Source organism: Trachinotus anak, unplaced genomic scaffold (genome assembly GCF_046630095.1).
Source record: "Trachinotus anak isolate AG129_WGS33_773 ecotype Australia unplaced genomic scaffold, CSIRO_AGI_Tana_v1 ptg000008l, whole genome shotgun sequence".
In the NCBI taxonomy this organism is placed as follows: Eukaryota; Metazoa; Chordata; class Actinopteri; order Carangiformes; family Carangidae; genus Trachinotus; species Trachinotus anak.
In genome coordinates this window covers 11,599,493-11,621,561 of record NW_027273859.1, presented here as the reverse complement: position 1 = coordinate 11,621,561, position 22,069 = coordinate 11,599,493, and the positions used below count along the sequence as shown (strand labels likewise).

General features: G+C 42.6%; 5 protein-coding genes across 13 annotated transcripts in view; 2 read left to right on the top strand and 3 right to left on the bottom strand.

Moving 5' to 3' along the window:
- adgrv1 (adhesion G protein-coupled receptor V1) overlaps nucleotides 1-2,542 on the bottom strand; it is a 108,582-nt gene extending 106,040 nt beyond the window's left edge. For both annotated transcript variants that reach the window (XM_071482616.1, XM_071482617.1), the window contains exon 1: nucleotides 1,635-2,542. The gene's annotated coding sequence lies outside the window, so the exon portion shown is untranslated. The remainder of the gene's footprint in view (nucleotides 1-1,634) is intronic.
- A 187-nt stretch (nucleotides 2,543-2,729) lies between these two features.
- Nucleotides 2,730-6,974, top strand: lysmd3 (LysM, putative peptidoglycan-binding, domain containing 3). 2 transcript variants are annotated; one of them, XM_071482618.1, is made up of 3 exons: nucleotides 2,730-2,881; nucleotides 4,066-4,341; nucleotides 5,551-6,974. In XM_071482618.1, exons 2-3 carry the CDS (start codon nucleotides 4,075-4,077, stop codon nucleotides 6,256-6,258), a joined length of 975 nt encoding a protein of 324 aa, XP_071338719.1. In that variant the 5' UTR covers nucleotides 2,730-2,881; nucleotides 4,066-4,074; the 3' UTR covers nucleotides 6,259-6,974. The 2 variants fall into 2 exon arrangements, with proteins under 2 accessions (XP_071338719.1, XP_071338720.1); XM_071482619.1 differs by having other exon boundaries at nucleotides 2,745-2,803.
- A 147-nt stretch (nucleotides 6,975-7,121) lies between these two features.
- polr3g (polymerase (RNA) III (DNA directed) polypeptide G) lies at nucleotides 7,122-10,695 on the bottom strand. 2 transcript variants are annotated; one of them, XM_071482622.1, is made up of 8 exons: nucleotides 10,580-10,695; nucleotides 10,128-10,259; nucleotides 8,663-8,792; nucleotides 7,997-8,062; nucleotides 7,853-7,912; nucleotides 7,707-7,771; nucleotides 7,376-7,501; nucleotides 7,122-7,264 (listed from the first exon to the last, which is right to left on the bottom strand). In XM_071482622.1, the coding sequence occupies exons 2-8, from the start codon at nucleotides 10,236-10,238 to the stop codon at nucleotides 7,175-7,177; spliced, it is 648 nt and encodes a 215-aa protein (XP_071338723.1). In that variant the 5' UTR covers nucleotides 10,239-10,259; nucleotides 10,580-10,695; the 3' UTR covers nucleotides 7,122-7,174. The 2 variants fall into 2 exon arrangements, with proteins under 2 accessions (XP_071338723.1, XP_071338722.1); XM_071482621.1 differs by having other exon boundaries at nucleotides 10,435-10,693.
- Nucleotides 10,696-10,851: 156 nt separating this feature from the next.
- On the top strand, nucleotides 10,852-13,836 carry mblac2 (metallo-beta-lactamase domain containing 2). Its single transcript, XM_071482615.1, has 3 exons — nucleotides 10,852-11,422; nucleotides 12,447-12,661; nucleotides 13,087-13,836. The coding sequence occupies exons 1-3, from the start codon at nucleotides 10,981-10,983 to the stop codon at nucleotides 13,258-13,260; spliced, it is 831 nt and encodes a 276-aa protein (XP_071338716.1). The 5' UTR covers nucleotides 10,852-10,980; the 3' UTR covers nucleotides 13,261-13,836.
- A 773-nt stretch (nucleotides 13,837-14,609) lies between these two features.
- The window catches only part of rtkna (rhotekin a), a 55,134-nt gene continuing 47,674 nt past the window's right edge, over nucleotides 14,610-22,069 (bottom strand). For 3 of the 6 annotated variants that reach the window (XM_071482609.1, XM_071482611.1, XM_071482612.1), the window contains exons 4-11: nucleotides 21,552-21,669; nucleotides 21,224-21,448; nucleotides 20,942-21,036; nucleotides 20,235-20,341; nucleotides 19,919-20,050; nucleotides 18,733-18,898; nucleotides 18,449-18,553; nucleotides 14,610-16,937 (exon numbers count right to left, since the gene is read on the bottom strand). In XM_071482609.1, the coding sequence (XP_071338710.1) occupies nucleotides 16,222-16,937; nucleotides 18,449-18,553; nucleotides 18,733-18,898; nucleotides 19,919-20,050; nucleotides 20,235-20,341; nucleotides 20,942-21,036; nucleotides 21,224-21,448; nucleotides 21,552-21,669 (1,664 nt within the window). In that variant the 3' untranslated portion in view covers nucleotides 14,610-16,221. Of the gene's footprint in view, nucleotides 16,938-17,729; nucleotides 17,831-18,448; nucleotides 18,554-18,732; nucleotides 18,899-19,918; nucleotides 20,051-20,234; nucleotides 20,342-20,941; nucleotides 21,037-21,223; nucleotides 21,449-21,551; nucleotides 21,670-22,069 lie in introns of those variants that run through there. The other 3 variants (XM_071482613.1, XM_071482610.1, XM_071482614.1) reach the window with 3 other exon arrangements.

Here is a 22,069-nt window from a genome sequence, read left to right as displayed (position 1 = left end):
GGTGCACATAGGTGGGCGCAGCCTGTTGCAGGGCGGTGAAGTGTGTGGAGAGCTGTGCCCTCATCTACTATTTCCCTCTATCCCCACACACGGAGAATGTGAGTCCCCTCATCCCATGCAAACATCAATCTCATCCTGTCTGCAATGTGCAACACTTGAGCACCTTTCATCAATGAACAAGCTCTGTTTATGGCACTGTCCCCTTTTGTACTGTGCAGCCATTAGGGGGGGTGAGACAGAAGGGGAGAGAGGCAGGCAGTAAAACAGTTTCCGCCCAGTGAATCACATTCAGACCCTCGCACACAGGCGACTGGGGGCTGACCCCTGCCAGGCGATGACATAAACACTGACAAACAAAAGCCCTGGGCTCTGAGCTAGTGAGGATCTTAGAGGGACCAAATCTACAAAAAACAGACTGACCGTGACATGTAGGTTTGTGATGATGGAAACAGAGATTGAAGGTTTGAGGAAATAAAATTGTGAGCGTTTCATGGCAAGTTTTGCTGCTTCTTTGCAAACAAAGAGGGACAGCTGTAATTCTTCAACTGACTGAATAATTTACCCATTTATACAAGGATACATTTCAGAGACGGTGAAGAGTGAAGGCTGGCGCTGAGGAAGAGCAGGTGTAAGTGCTGAATGGATACAGAGGCAGCTCCCTCCCTTCCACCCCAGTGAGAAAAAGGATTTTCCTCCGCTGAGGCACCACAGAGGAGGCAACAAAAGAGATTTGCAAGGGACGCAGCAAGATGACATCATGTCAAATCAATTAGAGATAAGGTGGACGTATTCAATTATTCAAGGACTGAAAAACCCCACCCCATCAACTGGTGAAAATTATGGAGCCTGGACATCTGCGTAAAATACGCAAAGAAGCAGCAGCACAATGAGGCTACAGGCACCACTCGTTTATTTAACAGTATCAGCACATGTGCGCAACTCAAAGTGTGCCAAGATTACTTATGGCCCGAGTAAGCCTATAGATTAGTCAACGGAGCTTTTATGAGAGGGTCTCCAGCTCACCATGTGTGGCAGTTCCTCTTGAATTGTTGTTGTATTTCAGTGGGAGAGAGAAAACCCACACAAAGCGCAGTAATCACACTGGAGATCCTGAATGTAACCATGGAAGCGTTTGTCTCCGTCCTCAATGGGCTACCATTCATTTACTGATTGCGCTGAATCAATATTTAGGCTTTTCAATTTTATTAGCTGCTCCAAGGGGGATTTTTGGCACAATGCAAAAAGAAATTAGCAGTGGCCAACCACTTTTAATCGTTTTCTTATGGTGTTATACAATACGTCTGCTTGAGCTGTCTGGCATAATTGATGAGGAGAATCGCTACTCATTTGTTTCCTTTATTCTCCGCACTATTAATCCACCACTGGCAAAAGCGCCTGGAGTCACCAGGCATTACTGACTCACCTACTGAAAAATAAATCTAATACGCTTGAACTGTCCAAGAGACAATCTAACCATGTGTCACAAAGCGATCTCATCGCACCCCCAGTCTCTCTATGAAATTAATCCACTATAAAGTTTTGCTGTTCGCCACACATTCTTACTGTTAGCCTACTCACAACGACAAACAGAAACATACTTGAAAAGACACATAAAGTAAATAATTTCAACTTACCTGACACCTTGCTTGGCCTCTCCGTCCAAGATAAATTGCTACAATATCTTTATTGTTGAGGATAACATCGAAAAGCGCTCCCGGGGTCCTCAGCTCCTCCTCTTCTCAAACAGCAGCCAAATCCTGCATCATGTTGTAGTGCTTCATAAAAAAAAAAAAAAAAAAAAAAAAAAAACAAAACACTGAAATCTGTTATTCCTTCGGCAGGTTGTGGTTCCCGGTGAACAACATGGGATGAAGCGCGTATGTCATCTGACGGAACTGAAGCCGGGAGAAATAACAGAGCCGGAGCGGTTCCCCGGTCTCTACGCGCAGCTCCGGGCTCCTGCAGCCATGTGAGAGCTACTGCTACTGTACGCACGACTCACTGTCCCGGCAGAAAAGATTAGTTTGCAGCTCGTCTCCCGGCCGATACCTAATGAGACGAGATGTTTTAATCCCATTTGTCTCTCAAGGGTGTAGCGTGTGGCGGCGGACAGCTCCACCCTGTGAGCCAAACAGGCATAGACCCCCCGAACAGCTGCTGCCCCTCTCTTCAGTCGCAGTTAGCACTCCACGTAAACTTTTGCAGGTTTGTGGCAGGCTAACTTGAAATTTGACGCAATTTTGCAATTAGCCCGAATACACCAGTTTTATAGGAAATGTCGCTTGCATCATTATCAACATAGCCGAAAATGTTGCTCCATGTTGATGTAGTACACATAGCATTAAATAGGCTACATCATCGGCTAGCTGTTAGGAGTGGCAATGGTAACCTATCTACATCATGTAGAGTAGACTTGATACATGCTACCAAACATTTAAAATGAGTAAACTGACTTTAGGTAGCTTAGTTTTAACCTCGTTGAGTTTCTCCTCCATAGTATTTGGTATTCACTGGCTAGTTGTTGTTTTTTTTTTTTTTAGTTTAGGGAAACTAAACTAGGTAGCACAGATATGAATACTTAAGTCTGAATATAATAGTAACCCGAAACTAATTTCTATCCAAAAATCTTAGTAGATGCACAGTCTACTTCTAAAAGGTAGGGATTTTGTCAGCTATTAACTTGACCTTCAGCGCCATCTTGTGATCAAAAGTGAGAGGTGTTTTGAATCGTCAGTGATAACGTCATTACGTAAGTATTCTGTTGACGTGGCGTGAACGGTAGCAGCAACAAGCCGACGACAAGGTGAGACCGAAGATAATCCTCTGGAAGTAGGATGGATATTATTCAGGACAACTGATTGATCGGTGTTCACTTTTTCAGGTAAATGCAGTTGCTGGTGACTTCCTCTGAACGCATTACTCATCAGCTTTGACCACTGACCGACAGAACGGTCCAAACCTGACTATCCACATAACATAGGTGGACGCTAGTTAGCATTAGCCTAGCCTGTGCTAACTAGCTGCACTGTGGACGTACGCTGTACATTACACTCCTGTCAGCACAAGACCAATTATTATCTAAGATATTGATTTGGCGGCTTAGAGAGACGTGTTGCTGAAGTTACGGTGTTATTTGAAGTGGACGACGACATGGGCTTGACTTTTGTGTGGTGACTCAGACTTGGGTGTTGCAATAGTATACTGTTTTATAATAATAGCTAATTGGTTAATTAAATTGTGGCTAACCTGAGCTTTTAACCACCGTGACGTTAACTCTTTGCAAGCTTAAACTGGTTAATGACATCCCTGCGCTTGAAAAAGGTGCGTTTATGAATACCTTGGACTCCCAGCTGCTAACTTGGCTAACATCAGTGTGGCTTAGGAACATGGCATTTGGTTCACACCCTAACCAAGAGTGAAATCTACTTTTTTATCACAGCAGTTGTATTAAAGTTGTGGTAGAAGAATGTCAGGATAACGTCCCGTCCCATGTATCCCGAAACCAAAATGTTATATAACCAGGGGACCTTGACATCCTGAAGGCTGATAAGTGACGCTCCCAGTATGATAAGCGTCACTATCTATCTTAACTGCAAGTAAAATGTCAAGAACTACAAGAGACATGTCAAGAAACGTATAATTAGTATAAGTGAACTCCCCTGCAACCTACACTACCTATTCAGTTAATTTATATCTCTATAGTGTGAATTGTAAGTGGTTATAAATGACATGGACAGCTAAAATGGTACAAAGTGGTAGCTCCTAGCTGTAAGGATGTCCACTGTACACTTTTCCCTCCTGGGTTAAAAGTGGTGAAAATGATGACTGAATAGTCGCATGCTTGAATGTACCATATCTCACAGGATACCCCTCTAGTGTTTTAAGGTATACAACCTATTATATGGGCACTTGTTCCAACTTACCGAAGCAGCTAATTAGATCAAACTATATTATTTTCTGTAAATTTTTCTCAGGGTAAAACAAACCTTGCTGGTATCCCTAAAGAACATGCTGTACAAGTTCAGGATTTGGTACTCAAGCCTATATCTGCTCTTGCCAACACAGTGAAGAAAAATGTCCAGTAGAAGCCAGCACTATGGGTTCCAGTCAGCCACCGTGGTGCAGCCTTCCAATGGTGGTCATGCCTATCTGTTTGGAAACAATGGCTCAGAGAATGACCTGTCAGAGGAGGATGGGGAAAGCTATGAGCTGCGGCCTCGAGGTAGAGAAAGGCTACGGAGGAGCACTTCCAGAGAGAAGATGGACGATATTATCTACCTGACCAGAGATATCCAAGAGGGTGACACTCTGAACAGCATTGCCCTGCAATACCATTGCTCAGTACGTCTCTGTATGTCTATATCATGTGTTTTCTTACAGCTTTCTTGCAACAATGGAAGCAAATTAAGCCTTGAAAGTTAATACAAACAATTCCTACAGGTGCCCCTACTTTTTTGATTACTTAGAACTCCTCTGTCTGTACAAAGACAGCGTTGGATCAAACTCTGTTACTACACCCTGCATTATTAGGACATTGCTGTACTGCTTCAAGTATTACTGTATACAGCCACCAGACTAGTGAGGAAAAAGGCAACAAGAACAAAATTAGAAGAACCAAATGGTGGCGTCAAATAATGATTAACAGTTGACAGTGACAATGACAGTTTCCAGACTTAGGTTTTGGATGAACTGGACAGAAGGTGAAACAAACACACACACACACACTCTCACACACACACACACACACACACACACACACACACACACAGACACACACACACACACTTTACATCAGTAACATCCAGATCCCTCCATGCCCTCACTGGTCTTTAGAATCTTTAAGTACTTACCAGTAACAACAGAGGGTACTTCAGAGGTGTTTATTTTTAGGTAATCAAAGAAGACATCTGTTAATATAGCAGAAAATATATGGTGTATAAAATGAATTAAAAAGTAATTATTATTCTGTTATCTAACAAAGTACTCCCACATCAGTTGTAGAATCATTTCTTTCCTGATCAATGAAATGAGAGAAAGTTTACAACACGGACATGGTTTCAGGGTAATTAAAATGCTCTTGGCTGCTAAATGACACTACAAATTAAAATCAGACAGTTAATGGCTGAGATTGGCATGAACATATCCATGGTATGTATCCAGGTTAATTTATTAACTAGAGTTTTAGAGGTCAAACTTGATCTAACAACTTAATATCACCATTTTATTTTTACCCTCTAAGTAACAGATGTTAACACATTTAATGTTATAGGCAGTGTTTACCACACTAATACATTTTAATTTGGGTGGCTGTGCTTTGATTTAACAGATTCCTCATGTAATATGTTGGATTGTTGTTTCCATAAGTCTTTAGAAGGGTGAATATTATTGGTATTTTATTATATGCATAGTTTTAGCCATCATGTTAAAAGAGCTCCATTCAGATTTCATGGCTGTGTCATAATCCAGAATGTTCATAGAACAGTAAATTTAACAGCATTTTCTATCTGTAAGCATTTTACTAAACTCATCTCTCTTCCATATGTTCCCCAGGTGGCTGACATTAAGCGTGCCAACAACCTCTTGACAGAGCAGGACTTCTTTGCCCTGCGTTCAGTTAAGATTCCTGTGAGGCGCTTCAGCGTCCTCACCGAGACTCACAGCACTGGTCCTCTTAAATCTGCCTCCCCCTCAGGTGCCAGGCACCTGCCTCAGATCTCACCTGTTACCTCCCTCCCTTCTGAGTCCTCCACAGACTCCTCTTCTTCTTCTACCGACAGTGTAGAAGGATTCCTCCTAGAGAAGGACAAGGACATTGAGCGGCTGGTGAAATCCACAGGCCCGTCTCGGAACAGCCTGAATGAGGTTGTTTCCTCCTTAACACTGCAGCAGCAGCAGCCACTGCTAGCAGAAGTGGAGTATAAACCAGCACAGAGAAAGGACCCTTATTATGGAGCAGACTGGGGCATGAGATGGTGGACGGCAGTAGCCATCATGCTGGTTGTTGGTATAGTCACGCCTGTGTTTTATCTGCTGTACTATGAGGTTCTTATGAAAGCCGATGGGAGCCATCATGGCACTCCTACACAAGTCGACGTGCATTATAGATATGACCATGACAGTAAAATTCCCCATCATAATGAGCAACACAACCATGGAGGGGCTGGACCTGGAAATAATGCTGGAAGTGTGGTGAATGGGAATCCCCAGGGACCTGATGTGAAAAAAGAAGGAGATGGTGAAGTGCATGAGAAAACATAGCGAGGGATTATAACTTTACATACAGGTTTGTTGCTAACTCAGAAACCTAATAAAACTGAGTGGATCTTCCCATTTTTGAATAATTTTTATCGATTCAATACATCAATGCAATCTGTGTGACTTGGATAGTCACTTTATAGAGGAAACAGTTGTTTTTATAGGGTTGAGAGAATGTGGTTTCTCAAACCACATAAACAGAATTCTTCTCAAACTTACTCAGTTTGAACTAACTATATTTTTTTGCCATGCTAGTAATTTTTAAGTGCTATTTGTTGGAAAAATATGGATGCTGCCATTGTGTTTAATACATAATTTATTTCACCACGATTGAGCATTAGTTTTTACTTACATTATCAGTATTGGGAGTTGCAGTTAAATTGTGTTTCTGAAATTCCATGAAAGTTTCCTGAATTTTTCATAATTTCAGCATGCCTGAAGAGAACTGCTTTTTTTCCCCGTTTCGAAAAAAACTTGGTGAGGAGCATGGTGAGGAAAATGGGAAATGCACAGTATTCCCACAATGACACTCATACAATACTTATAATTATGTGACATTTCAGACTTTGTTATATAGCCCTTTTATTTTCACCATGTTCACATGATATTTTATGACAAAGCATTTTGTGTTGTTGACAGTATGTGCCTTTCAACCTGTGGAAATGTGCTACAGGCTGAAAAATAAATACATCTATTTTGAATAAATTATTGCCAGTGTACACATAGTTTGGCATTTCTTATTTACATAAGTCATTAAAGAGACTTGGCTCTTAAGATCACATTGCAAACAAAACTATAACTCTGCTTAACAGTATTTCCAACATATCTACAACATTTAACCTGTGGACACAATCACACAATGATTGTTTACTTCAACAGTGTACACTTGCTTGAGTTTGCATTGTTGATTCATGCCGTCTCAATATGTTGCTTCACCATCCATATTGTCATCACTGTCCGCAGCAAAATCTTCGCCATTGTCAAAATAGCTTTCTATGTAGTCATTTTCCTACAGAGAAACAAAGATAAAGTCAAATCGACTGATTCTTAAATATCCACATTAAATTTGTATTTACCAAATTCTGCGATGAAGATTTCAGGTTATCATTATTAATCTAACCTCTTCAATATCCTCTTCATCATATGCTTCCTCTTCAATTTCTTCCTCTTCACCCTCTTTCCCTTTTTTCTTTTCGGTCTCGTCATCTGATTTTTCAGGGTTCCCGTCATCTTTCTTTGCCAGTTCCTTAAATATTCATGTTAGAATTAAATTATTTCTGTAAAAGATTTGCTAGCTCAGAGGGGCATGCATAGTTCTTGCTAAGTACATATACAGTACATCCTAAGCTCATAAATACTGTGCTAACTTGACGCCATTGATAAATCACATCAAGACAAAATGGACAGATCATGTAAGGCTCAGTTATCGAAACAAGGAAAGAGAAGCTTACATCTAATTTACTCAGCATATCTTCTGTGTCTTTGCGTGACATCTTCACCGTTTTCCTCTTTGTGCCTGTTGGATTTCAGCATTTTGTCTTTATCCTTATGGTTACAGACTGACAGCTAATTACATACAAAATAGGTGTTAACATACCTGCTTTAGCACGAGTTTTTTTCTTTTGGGGCATCAATTCTTTTGGGAAAAGGTTCCAGTCTAGAATATCAAGAATAATATTTACTTTATTTTCCATCTGTTCTCAGTTTGCTCTAGTCCCATTACAGTGTGTTATGCATGTACCTGGAGTCCATTCCTCATCCTCCATCTGGCTTTGCCTTAGGTATCTCTCCGTGTATCTCTCCACTTCTGTTTTGATATAAACAAGAACAAATTCTGCCTCAATGCACTTAAACAAGTCCCAGTTCACTCTCACATCACATTCAGTAATAGTAGCAGGACCACAGGTGTAAACACCATCCACTGGGTGCTACTCCTGATTCTCAGCCATATCAAATTTGATTCTGTTTCAACTATAGAATCACAGACCAGTCCTAAACAAAACCAGTTATTGTTAAAGATAAAATCTATGAAGTTCCCCGCCATTAAAATTACAGTTAGCAAATTTTTTTGTGAATACAAAGCACCATAATTATGCATCTGACAACGTTGATGAGAAGACATTATTTACAACTTGTTATGGATATATTTAGCTCACTGTTGACCAAGGGAACTCTGAAATGCCGGTGAGGCCAGACCATAGGAATCATATTAAAACTGCCAGATGAGACAGCAGCTGTAACCCAATATTTCTGCCATATATCAGCCTCTCTCTCCTTTTCCAGATATGACTCTAATTAAATGTTTCAGTTCCTAAGTGCTGCATTATCTTTCCTAACAGCAGGCAATTGTCTTGCCATAGCATTTCAATTGGATGTCAGGTTTCTAATGCACTATTCTCCTTCTCACCTGCTTTATTGGACTGAGGCTTGATGTTGTGTGGCAGCCGTTGCATCGTTCCCCTCATCTCCTGTTTTAAGGCCAACATGTAGTCCTCATCCTCACCAACTTTCAGTGGAACTGGTTTAAAGTCTGTGTTCTGGAGGGGGATAGAGAGTGGAAGAAGATAAAGTCTAACAGTTATCTCTCTCTTTCATAGGTAGATTTGTTTACCTTTGATCAACACTATGAAGCAGATGTGGAAGCATACGGAAAAATGTGCACTTCAAGTATTACCTCCTCCTTTTTTAACAGATTTGGCTTTAACTGATGTGAGTGTAATTACATTGATTGTTTGCAATAAAATGCTGTCCAGTAGTGGTACAAAATTCTACTACACTGATCCTGAACCTAAACTGAATTAGGTGATATAAGAACAATTAAAATTCAGACCAGCTGGATTCCATCCTGCAAAGCATTGGTGCACCACATTTATGGTATAGACAACAAATATCTGCTTAAAAATATTTGGCATTAATTACATAAATAAAAATTGGTGCAACACTTGTCAAGGGGCCTTTCGACATAAACTCATTCAAGCACAAGTCAAGGATACCGAGGATATGGAATCACTTAACTTAAAAAATAAATGTACAATACAAATGTATAATAGAAATGCACTCCACATTTTAAGTAAAGGAATAAAATGGACACAGAACATCCTGAACTTATGTCCTTAGAGGTCCTTCAACTCGAGCCAGTAGACAGAGGTGTCTCACACAAAATGAGGGTTAATATCCATAAGGGCAGAATTGACCTCAAATGCCCCAAGCATGTGAACTGGTTTGTGGTTATCTGATGTAATGCAAAGTTGCTTGGGAATACATACCACCAAATCACAATGTCATGGTTGGTCTCTGGGCCTGTGTGCAACATATAATCAAACTGTCATGTATTGTGTGCAGTGTCCTTGAAGGGCCCTGTAATGCATGAGGATTCTTACACAATGCACACAGAGTATATGGAAGAGGGGTCAATAGGGGCCCAAAGATCATTTTTGTCCTTTGGCCCCCTACTTGCTGCATCATGCAGAAAATAGTAGAAGCATACTTGAGCAACTGATAGTTTGTCTGTTACAGCAGAGGATGTTCATGGAAGAGGCACATTATGGGACACTGTTTCAAACAGGCTCTTAACATGACTATGACTGTCACCCTTTCACACAACTTTATTCATGCAAATACAAATATACACATTTCTTGTACATCATGCAAAATTCACCTGCCTCTGTGATCTGTTACCTGATTCTGGTGAATTCTGAAATTTTTGTGCCATTTAACACTTTGAGGACTTTAAGGTGAATGTAATATACCGCAATGTGATATGTCATCGTGGGATCTCTGCATTTGTGTGTGTGTGTGTGTGTGTGTGTGGGTGTGTGTGTGAGAGAGAGAGAGAGAGTGATAGAGAGAGACAAAGTGTGGTCGGTACTTACTGGAAACAACGGGCTGGGCCCCACCCTGGCTTCTGGCATGCTGCCCCTACCGATGCCCAGAGCCTCAATGTTGAAAGTAAAGGCAGCCACTCCACGACCCTTGCCTGCCATGGCTGCAAGCCTCCTCTGTACCTACAGCACAGAGCCCACATGTCCTCAGTCACTTCACTGTCACACACGTGTAGACACAACAAGTTAATGCAGCACAGCGTCGCCTGTTCCTCCACCCTGCCTGCTATGCAACGTTGGTCAGCACTGACATTATGCCGGAAACACATCAACATATACAGAGAGTTGTAATACTCACTAAGGGGCTGTTAGTAAATTGCTCCTAATGTGGAGACGTAAAACCCTAAAAGTCTATGTACTACAGGGCTATAAAGTGGCATTTAGCCTTTACTGAGTCTCCATGTTTCACTTGTCTGGTTTACTTGTCATTAACATTCAGCTACCCGATTTTCGCTCTTGTTCGCCACGTAAATTAACTCCCGAAATCACTAAATTTACAGCTAAATCTAAGATTTGTGCTGCTCTGCTAACACCCGGCGTGGAAAGCAACGCTCACACCACACTCAGCATGTGGAAATGTGGCTTTAATTAGCCCCGCCCCTGCGTGACGCCTGAGGGGGCGTGGCTTGGTTTACAGCCAATAGTGGCGCGGCTCAGGCCGTCGTCACTCGCCTGTTCGCCCAATGAGCATGCTCTCCTCCTACAAGGCTGTGTCAGCGGCCCCCATCGCCTTAACCTCAATGAAAACATAGCACCTCTAGCTAGAAGGCTAGTCGCAGCTCTCCGCCGCAAAATCACCTGACAACACCCACACCAGCTTACTTCGACAAGTGCATGAACTGGGATGTCTGCAGCCGACTGGTACGCTCACAAATCGCTCGGAGACGGACTCTTCTGGATCCAGGAGCGATTCTACCAGTCAGAGAACCGGGCCAACATCTGGCTGCTGCGCGGCACGCACCAGGACGTGGTTATAGACACTGGTCTGGGCTTGAGGAGCTTACCTGAGTACATCGACACCAAGGGGCTGCTCGGCAAAGATCCGCAGAGGAAGAACCCGCTGCTGGCCATCGCCACCCACGCCCACTTCGACCACTCGGGTGGTCTGCATCAGTTCCAACAGGTGGGCGTCCATAGTGCCGAGGTCGATGCCCTGGCCAACGGGGACAACTTCGAGACGGTCACCTGGCTCAGCGACAGGGAGATAGCCGAGGCTCCCAGTCCAGGATGGAGGGCAAGGCACTACAAAGTCAAGGCTGTGCAGCCCACACACATACTGCAGGAGGGTAGGTAGGAGGGGCCGCTTTTGCAGATATGATATATCGCAGGATAGTGGATCTGTGATCAAACGCTAGGTCATAAGGTTTGAATGCATTTGCCTGGGGATGAGCATCGTGGTCGATACCATTAGCCAGTATTTACTGGCTGCACCTGGACTCTAGCTGTCGTTTGCTCATTCAGCTCTATTTTACTGGACAATGAATTTGGCAGAAGACCAAAGATGACGTGCTACACACACACACACACACACACACACACACACACACAGACACACACAGACTAACAGGTAAAGATTTTGGAGAGGTCTTATTACGTAACATCAAATGGGCTATTTATAGAGTGCAGAGAAGTAAAGATGACAAAAGCCGGTTTTATTTTCGCTTTTGTCATCTTTACTTGCAAAGCAGCCCGATTTTAAGCCAGTGGCTGATTCTGTTTCATCCAATAAAGAAAAGAAGAGAAAGCAGAGACTGGCCACACACCCCACAGTGCCAACAGGCAAATCGGTCACTAATAAGTTAAACTCACATTCTGCACCTTTAGATTTTTCATTAATTTCAGGATAGTTGTTTCACAAAGCCTGTATCACAAAGGATGCTTCATTTGAGATGAGCAGCTCTGCTTTTGTTGGAGTTTGGACCAAAACTTTACCTGTCAGCCACTTTAACATTGTTATGGTTGTGTCATTGCTGCACCGTCGGTCCCACTTGTTCTGCCGTGTCAGAGCCACTGCTGCAGTGCAGTTAAAATATCCCATTGCTTGGTCTGTCAGTTTCACCCTTTTGTCACACTGTGCGACTCATACCCAGTCTGGACCAAATCAATAATATGCTGAATATCCAAGACTCCACACATCATGGTTACAAAAATATAACCCTGGCTTGATTCCAGCCTGCCAAATTATGAGGAAGATAAGGCCCGGGTGCAAATCTGGGAATGGGATGCATATGACCATAAGGGTACAAGTTATATTTCGTGTGTGAATGATTGTAAAAATAGGATACCATCTCTCTCCTCTCTCCTGTCTAGGTGATGTCATCAACCTGGGAGACAGACAGCTGACGGTGCTCCACATGCCTGGTCACTCTCGGGGCAGCATCTGCCTCCACGACCGTGACAATAAGTTGCTGTTCAGTGGAGACGTGGTGTATGACGGCGCCATGATCGACTGGCTGCCCTACAGCCGCGTCAGTGACTACATCAGTAGTTGTGAGCGCCTGGTCGGGCTGGTCGACAGCGAGCAGGTAACACAAGAGGTGGCCTAAACATTTCGGCTCATCTTTGCTCATCAATTGAGCTTTGATGCGCAAGGTATCCCCTTCCATCAGCTAAAAGGCTTCATGGTTCTGTTTGGTCGTACCAGAAGTTTCTATCACATGTACAGTTTAGATGCTGAGCTGACTTATTCACTACCCTCAGTGACATGGGATTTTACAGTTAGAAAATAGAAGTTAAGAAGGGAAAATATGATTACCATGTCAATCAAAAGATTTACTAGCTTTATCTAAAAACCATCCTTAAATCAGAGATATGTATCATGTACTGATTGATACAGATTGTTGTTTACCTGGAGAAATGATGCTTGAGGGTGTCACATCTGATGATTTAGGAACTGATGTAGCATGTATTGTACATTATTTGTTTACCAACTGGCATATTCATTTAACAGGTTGACCAAGTCCTCCCAGGACATTACAACACCTTTGGTGCGAAGCGGCTCCATCGGATTGCGTCTACATATATCAGCAGAGCTGGAACGTGCCCTGCAAAGTTCTCCACCTTTGCCTGGAGTACTTTGGCTGGGGTGGCGCTGCGGGCATGCAACCCACGGAGTGCCTGTTAATGAGAGGGGGTCATGGAGCCGGAGGAAGCATAAGTGCACAAAGACAAAATGTTTAAATATGGAGGACATGTAAGAGGGTGTGGAGGAGAAACACCTCTCATTTATACGTAACTGTAACATTGTTCATTTACTTATGTAATCCAACCGAATTCATATAATTGCCAAACTTTGCGTAAAATGCCCCTATTGGGTTACATAAGTCAATAATCAGTATCATATGAAGCATATAATATAAAGTATTTATGAGTGTGATTCTCTTATATACTGATGATTATGTATATGTTGGTCTGAATATTATTAGATGTATGATTTTTATACTTTAAGCAGATGTGAATTTACAATAGCACAACAATGGTACAACTCTGCACTACAAGCAGAAAGCAGGGAGCTTTGGGTTTTCCTCTGACACATTTGAAACAGAGACAATATGGCCATAGTATTTCTCTATGCATATCATAATGCTCAGTGAAGACTCAGTGTCAACTACCTCCTATGTTTGCAAGAGTGCTTTGTACTATTGACTTATCTATGGCTTTGCTATGGAAACACTGACAATAAAGCCTCTGTTCTACCTGCTTTTCTTGATGCTTCTACAACGCAGCTTCTATATGGAATTTTATCTGCAGTCATTCACATAACAGGCGATCTCCTATGGGATTTGTTGCTGGGAGGAGAAAGAGAAATGGATAGAATATGATCCATCATATGCTCAGAGTGTAGAGTACTTTAAGTACTTTTCTGATCTGATGGAAAAGCTCTCCCACTGCAGGGAAAGGTGTTCACGCTGATACAGAAAAGAGATTTCCCTGATCAGACTTTTCTAGTCTACTGTGCAGAAGTGTAGGGCGTTCTAACTTGTTTACACTCATATCTTCTGTGTTACAGTGTAGTTATAGTTGCACTGTCTTCATATATCCTTCAAAGTGTAAAAATCACAATAAGGAATTATGATTTGGGAACATTTAAAATAATTTCAACTTAAAAAGGTCTTACCGCTGGCAAATGTATATGTAACAAAATCATATGATCTAAAATTAATAGCAGATCATAGTGTGGATAAGACAGATATTGATAGGATAGAAGCAAGGCAGTTTTGAGTTGATAAAACATTTATTATAATTAATGTTATATTATTTAAACATGAGATTTCCACATTTCTCGTTTTATGTTCGCCTTCAAGGACGGCGCACATGCAGAACACAAAGCCTGCTAACAAGGACTCTTGCATGGTTATAACATTCAATGTTATCTATTCATAACAGTTAAAGATCTGCACATCATCTGTTAACATTAAGATAATCAGGTATCAATATAGCTGCATTTATAACAAAATCAATAATGTAACAAAAGACAAAGAGAGGAGGTTTATTTGTTAACTTATAAAAATTAATTTACAGTAACAAATGCTGTTTTTCAAGCATTTGACAGTTATCTTAGTAAAAATGGTTGCACGAGTTCTGAGCCCAGAGAGGGAAACTTACCAAAGTCCACAGTAAACAACAGAGACAGAGAAGTAGAGGCTTTACTGCACAGACAGAGACACGACTCTCCTACAAGATTTCATTCTGTTTTTTTGTGATAAGAAGTAACTGCTGTGAGTTGACAACAGCTTACATAATTAAAAAAAAAGTGTAAACAAACCATTTCAATTTTGCTCTTACTATCAAAACCTAACGGTTGAGTTTGTTTTATGTAGGTGTTCAGATTCATAGTTTTCTAAAATACAGCCACCATAGAAGAATTTCTACGATTTCTTTCTGTTTTGCATAATAATACCTAAGTGGATGTTTCACATTTAGGTGGATTTTTCAAAAGCAGGAATCACTATTCAATGAACTCCTACAATACTGCCGCAAGACAGTGTAGCAGATTTATAAGTATGGCTTGGGTTTTCAATAAAACTTTTAATAGCTTTGGTTAATTTCAGTTTATTCTAGGGTTTGTTCTATGTATGCAAGGATCTTTTACTCAGTTCTGACTTCAGTCTGTCAATAGTGTGCAGATAAATGTGTAAAAGTAAAGACCAGAGAAGAGATTTTTACCCTGAAGAGATCACAGTAATAACCAGTACAGTAAGTATGAGCACTTGCATTAAGTTAAGCTTTCACCAGATTCATTGTTGAAATGATCTCAAGTAGTTCAACATTTAACTGTAAGTGTAATCATGCAAAAAAAAAAAAAAAAAAAGGTGCATAGTAATTTTAGGAGAACCACAAAGATCATCTGTTGTGTGAATGATTAGAAAAGTACACTGAAGTAGATATCACAGTACAGGCAACAAATATCAACCTTCCCTCCATACCCAACAGTTTACATGAGAAAACTCTTGACTGATTTATACCTTACGTTCATCTTGCATGTTCATCTTGCCACATGCTCACTGGCTTTCATAGCATAAACACTGCAAACCTTTCTTTATAAAATACAGATAAGAATCATCCAGTCAAAACACTGCTAGTGCATTAATAGAGATGACCTTGAGACAATGTTTGCGTTGCCAGGATGGCTGATGCAGAGGACAAAACAAAACCTTTTCCAGTTTCAGAATTAGATTCCACAGACAGAGAGCAGGCCTAGTGCGGCGTGTTTATCAGATCAAGTCCTTAGCTCTTAGCATCACTTAGCATTAGACCATACTTTCTCAAAGCAAGCAGAGTACCTCCCATTTAGTTTTGGACCGTCTTCAAAATTGTGGCGACCCAGCAAAGTGCAGAGTCGCCTGCAGTGATTGTCACCTGTCTTTTATGTTAGAAGACATTCCAGTTTACCCCAGGAGGGTCTTCCTCGATCCACCCTCCACCAGGATACAGGCTAAAGGCAGCTCATGCTTCTCAGAGCTGTGCATATGGCCTAGCTAGCTGATAGCCTGAGGTGGGTTCACATGAGTTAAGCCTGTTAAACCATTGTTTAGTGAGCACTATTGCCTTTAGGTCAGCATAAAATGTCTGCCAGGAAACAAGTTCACACCTGACTCTGGAGCCAGTTGCGAGGATCAAGTCTGGCCCTGAGGTTCCTGAGGCTGCGTCGAGCCGGAGAGGGCCTTGAGAAGGGGGCTCCCTCAGATGACTCAGGGCTGTGGCTGCCCTCACTGTTGCTGGAGCTGTTGCTGGAGGTGGAGCTGGAGCAGGAGAGCGTGGTCTGTGTGCTGCGCTGTGATTGAGGCGAACGAGAGGACACAGGGATAGGAGTGAGCAGCGAGGAGGAAGGAGGCTGGCAGGGACACTGGAAGGTCCCTCCTCCTCCGTATCCCCTCCCTCGAAGGGTGCTGAGCTTCGCATCCAGCGACAGAGTGCGTGGCCTCAGGCGGGAGGGGGAAGATGACAAGAGAGAGAAGTTTGAAGAAGGCTCGGGCCAGCCATGGTGGTGAGAGCAGGGACTGGTGCTGCAGTGGCTGTCGCTGTCTGACGTCAGACTTGCATCTGAGGACAGCAGACCTGGCTGCGGGCAGCGGTGAGGGCTCACAGGGCTCCGGGGCAGTCGATGAGGGGTGCAGGGGCTGTGGCCAGACAGACGAGAAGTACAGGGACGAGGGCGGCCAGCGCTTTTGGGGTTGTTCTCCTCAAACACAGACATCCAGGTGGGAGAGGCGCCCAGCTGGCTGCGAAGCTCCAGCTCCTGCAACCTCCGAGCCAGGATGTCTGACACAGTAGTGCTGAGGTCATCAGATGACTCAATAACTGCAGGACAAATGCAGCAAAATCCATCATTATACTGTAGAGTAGGTCTGAGACTGTTTTTTTTTTAAAGGATTTTAATCTGACAAAGTTAAATTATTACTTTTGGATTAAATCAGAAATATTTGAGTCTCTCAGAACAGCTAATGAAGTTCTTACCATTTGGAATAGGGATTTGGTAATCATGCCCTACCATTTAAATGTTTCTTCAGCTTTTCCCAAGCAGGCAGGGATAAGGATACTTTACAAAACTGCAAAATTTAGAAATATCTTTCTATTTCCTTAAAAGGAAATTATTAGGAATATATTCCTACTAGGTGTGAGGATTCTTGATAGATTTCAAGAAATCTTTGCAATTCATTAAACTTGTTAGCTTCAAACTGAAGCTGTGAAATGGTGTTTTAAAATATATCCTTCAATTTATAAGGAGAAAAGTTTGCAGAGGATTTAGATAGTTAGATTTTTTGTTACTGTTGAAAAAGTACAGTACAATATAAAGTCTGTTCGTGGAGACGCTGTAGTTTTTCTTCAATCTTGTACCATTTTGTACATTCTGACCCTATTTCATCTAATAGCATATTGCATCATTGCCAAGAGAAAATGATCTAAAGACCTCCAATCTGGATGTGTCTCATTGTTTAATTTATGATGCTGGAACAAAAACATCCTGTCTTGTAATGTTTTGCTGAATTTACAAACCATCATCAAGTTGAAGCCGATGCTGAGTTTTGAAATAAATCCTGGACAGCAACATTTACCACAACATAGCTTGCACGGAGCCCTACTCCTGTTACTTCACCTGTCGTTGTAATAGGATGAGAGCAGAGCACGAATCTCAGCAGACACAGCGTTATCCTGCAGCAGAAGACCCTCACAGGAGGGTGTGGCAAGAGGGGCTGCCAGGGGAGTTAGGAAAACCAAGAGGGAGGTTGGCAAGAGAGAAGGGGTGGAGTGGATAGGAGGTGTGCCACAGGTGGAGTTGAGTTTTTATGTGTTTTAATGGTTGTGACAGATATTGATAAGGGTTGATACGTGTGTGTGATTGAAAACAAAAAAATGATTAATTCAAGGATAAAGATAATCCGCCCGTTAAAAATGAATGGTGAAGGTTGATGGAAAATGTGTCGTTGATCGTGAATGATGTATAAGGACACAAGGAAACAATGAAGAGGGACAAAAGAGACAAAGCCAAAGAGTGATGGATTCAGGACAGACCAGGAAAATTGAAAAGGACAAAGAGGAACAGAGAAACAGAAGACAGAGAGTAAGTCAGCGTGGCAGAGATAAGACCCATTCTATCTACAGTACAGAGAAGTAAAGCAGAGTGTGAGTTTGAGATATCGGAGAGGAAAATTTAATTGTGACAGCATCTCTCATGCACAAGGAATTAAAGCTACACACAGTCACATGCAGTGCAGACACAGTGATTTCTTTCCCTGTCTTCCCTTTTATTCTTCCTTTGTAGTTAAAAGTGACCAAAAACATTATTTGTTCTGATCAGGGGGAGGTCTTACCCATTTCGTGGTAAAGAGAGCCCTGTTTTGGTGTGACAGGAGCTGGTTTCCTCGGCGATGGCAGTTCAATTTTCATTAAGTCATCGCAGCATTGCTTCCACTGGCCTGTATGTTGGAGACAAACAGTAGCCTTTAACAAACTGAGCAGCAGATATAGAGAATATACAATATTATATGCCCTTGAGATGGAGTCTTTTAAGCAGCTATGGTAAGATATGTGAGAGGCTGTATGTAGTGGGTGTATAATCACACTCTGCCCGTGCTATAGAATAGTAAGAACTCACTCATATCATAGAAATGTTGCCAAAAGGCCTCCATCCACCGGTGTGTGTCCTCGCGGCTGTCTGTGGTCAGAGTGTGCGTGACCTCTTCACCTCCGTACTGATTACTGATACAGATATTCTGAACTTTACTGTGAGGGTCCTTCTCCGACGCACGTATTCTGGTCTCCTGAAACATAGGAGCAACAAAGAATATAATCATCTGCCACAAAATGACTACAATCGGGAATGACTGCCAGTACTACTGCATGAAATAATAATTATGTGCTGCAATAAGTGGTCATTATGGCAATTGTAATAGTGAGTCCCCACTGAAAATAAGCACTCACTAATAAAGCCAGCAATTAGTCCTTTTCCAAGCCATTTCCCTTCAGCAATTATCCAACAAAAGGTGCAGACATCTAAATTCCCACCTCTTCATTCTACTCCAAATGTGTCTTGGTCTGTTTATGGCCACTAGACGGCAGTGTTGTTCCATCTGTCACACTGCACTTCCTCCTCCTCCTCCTCCTCCTCCTCTAGGAGGGCCAGACAGCTGACTAACAAAGGATCATACAGACCTGATCTGAACTGACTGACTTGGCTTTGGGTCAGCTGTGTGCTCAGGGTCAGAGGCTACAAAAGACTGAATGAGTCACTACGGAAAGAATGAGAAGCCCCACAGGCATCAACTCTCAGACACAGAGACAGGAAATAAGACGATTGAGAACCTGACTGGCTGACGGACTGTTCTTCACTCTAGTGCCTGAAAAAACAGAGGGATGAGAGGGATGTGATTCCTGATTGGATGGCTCTGACCATTGTTTCTTATTGTGTTTGCAAAGACTGGAGAGGCTATTGAACAGATTTAAGATTCCAGCTTTGCAAAAGAACCATAGTTTCCTACTCTTGGCTTCTGAGCTGCGTTACTGGGGCAACTGATGGCTAAGTGCCCTGCTCAGGGGCACCTTCATAGCAGTTATGAAGAGAAGATCTCATCCCTTATTTACTTTTTTTGGCTCAGATTCCACTATTTGGCTTAAGATTCAACCTGGCAGCAATCCACAGGCCTTACCGACTGTGTTGTTGATGCCTTAGGTGTTACCAAAAAAACACAACTGTATGTTTTCTGTAAGGCTGGATCAACCTCTGGAGGCTTGTTACTACATCCCAGATAGTTTGTTTGTTTTCATGTGATTCCTTTCCTGACCTTGTTGATAGCAATTGTGAAAGCTGGTTCAACGTTGGCCTCCACATCTTCTTGCCGGTGGTAGCAGAAAAGGCTTGTTCCTTTCAGAACTGCGTACACTTTTGTCCAACTCTGAGGGTCACCTCCACACTGCTGCAAGGTAGACAAAGAGATTGATTAGGTGTGAAGTAAAAGAAAGAGAAAGAAACACAAGAGAAGCAGAGACGGCGAGTGGAGGGGGAAAAGGACAAAAATAAGTCAGTTCAAAGGCTAAAAACTGTCGAAACCCCGTGAGCGAAGTCCACCATGAATGCTGCACAGCCACCTGCCAACTCACCTTAACTTTCAAACACCCACTCATCATCTGTTGGGTCATACAGTGAGGCTGAGCTGCGAGGCGGCAACACATACTGCCATAGAGTGGCAGCCAGTACGAACACTCTTCTACAGGGAGAGAGAGAGATGGATGGGAAAAAATAAACACCATCAATAAATAAAAATATTCCCCTAACAACATTCAAAAGTCACACACAAACATGTGTACTCATACGCATCCACAAACATCCACACATCACCCCCCCCCCCTCCAAAAAAAAACCAAAAAAAAACACATAAACGAGGCACACGGGTGTAAAAGACTGGCAGCTGCAGGGAGTCATGAAGTGCGGTAATGAAACTTTACAGCAGGCTGAAGGGCCAATGAATAAAACACTAGGGGCCTGTCTGTCGGAGGGTCTGGGCCCTTGTTAGCCCACATCATTACAGCTTTACAAAACAGTCACCTCACTAGCACAGCCTTTATTACTATGACCTTGACAATGGCTGTCTGTCAGAGAACATGGAGACAGAGAAAGGATAAGGAGGAAGAGGAGGGGAGTGGGGGGAGGCACACCGTACGGTGGTTTAAAGGAAATTATTAAAATGCAAAGAGGAGGAGTGGGACAGTGATGTGTGAGAAGAGAACAAAAAAACAGACAGATGGCTGATTTGGCTGAGAAAGGAGAAAGATGGTGAGGAGACAGATTGATGGAGGCTGCCACTCACCGTTGCCTGAGATGGTGAGGTCATGTGTGCGAAAGCTGTCCTGGACGTGTGGCAGTGACAGGGTGGTATGAGCTAAGAGGTGGTACTTAGGGCCTCTGTCAAAACACAAGCGACGGGAGAGCAATTTATTTGGTGTTTGAGTATACATGCTTACAGTGAAAAACAGTCTCCATAAATATGCCCACATGTGCTCTCAGAAATAAATATGCGTTATTTCTCTCTCTATTTTCCCTCCATTCAGTCATAAAATGTAATGTAGCTATCATGTCAAACCAAACTTACGGTACAGAGGGGACTGGCAGCAGGAGAGGAGCTGCCCCTCCGTTGCTGACAGGACTACATGGTCCAGGCTCCATGGCAGCCCGGAGCTTCTTCCCAGCTGATCGGCCCAGGGAGGAGCTCAGTTTACTGGCTAGTTTCCTCGGTGTGCTCCCTGCTGAGTAGTCGTCCTCCGAGCAGCAGCTGTACAGCTCAACACGGAGCTCAAAACCTGGGCTGGCTTCACTACTGCGAAAGGGTACACACACGATGAACATGACCGTTATCTGCATCAATCATGGGTTGTTTGTGAGTCTTTTTTGCAAATATCACAGGCAGACAGATGACTTACAAAACAATAGCGTTGTCAAAGCAAATATCAGTGAGTGTCCGGTCCACTATCACCATGTCTGTGTCAAAGATCTCTCCTCCCAGCTGCAGCAGACAAAACACTGCACACCGATGAAGCTCTGCAAAAGGAGAAAGGCAGATCAAAAAAAAAAAAAAAAAATCACACATATGAGACATCTCATCAGCTTTCATTCATTTGCATCACTTGAAAACTCATCTTCTGCTTCAAAACAGCATCACCTACAGCCTTCGTGATGTAAGCAATTGTTATAACAAAGGGTTGAGACCACAGGCTAAAGAGGAGATATGACCCTGAGTGATTACAACTCCTCCACCTGGCTCCTCCACAAGCACTTCTACTGTGGTTAGTTTCAGTTCAGCAGCCTCGATGGCCAACTCTGCTAAGGATTCCTACACAGCATTGTTAGCAGGTTTGTGGTTGAAACTGAAACACAGTGGTCTTCTAATGTTGCAGTGGCCAATAAGAGCCTGGTGACAACAACTTTTGCCTGCTATATA

What these genes read in the sequence shown, in the direction of transcription:
- lysmd3 (XM_071482618.1), top strand. Translation starts at nt 4,075, where the DNA reads ATGTCCAGTAGAAGCCAGCACTATGGGTTCCAGTCAGCCACCGTGGTG. An exon ending in CCCTGCAATACCATTGCTCA is followed by an intron (nt 4,342 to 5,550) that starts GTACGTCTCTGT and finishes TATGTTCCCCAG; the next exon opens with GTGGCTGACATTAAGCGTGC.
- polr3g (XM_071482622.1), bottom strand. Translation starts at nt 10,238, where the DNA reads ATGGCAGGCAAGGGTCGTGGAGTGGCTGCCTTTACTTTCAACATTGAG. An exon ending in GGATGAGGAATGGACTCCAG is followed by an intron (nt 7,913 to 7,996) that starts GTACATGCATAA and finishes TTGATATTCTAG; the next exon opens with ACTGGAACCTTTTCCCAAAA. An exon ending in ATATGCTGAGTAAATTAGAT is followed by an intron (nt 7,502 to 7,706) that starts GTAAGCTTCTCT and finishes TGAATATTTAAG; the next exon opens with GAACTGGCAAAGAAAGATGA.
- mblac2 (XM_071482615.1), top strand. Translation starts at nt 10,981, where the DNA reads ATGTCTGCAGCCGACTGGTACGCTCACAAATCGCTCGGAGACGGACTC. An exon ending in CACACACATACTGCAGGAGG is followed by an intron (nt 11,423 to 12,446) that starts GTAGGTAGGAGG and finishes TCTCCTGTCTAG; the next exon opens with GTGATGTCATCAACCTGGGA. An exon ending in GGCTGGTCGACAGCGAGCAG is followed by an intron (nt 12,662 to 13,086) that starts GTAACACAAGAG and finishes TTCATTTAACAG; the next exon opens with GTTGACCAAGTCCTCCCAGG.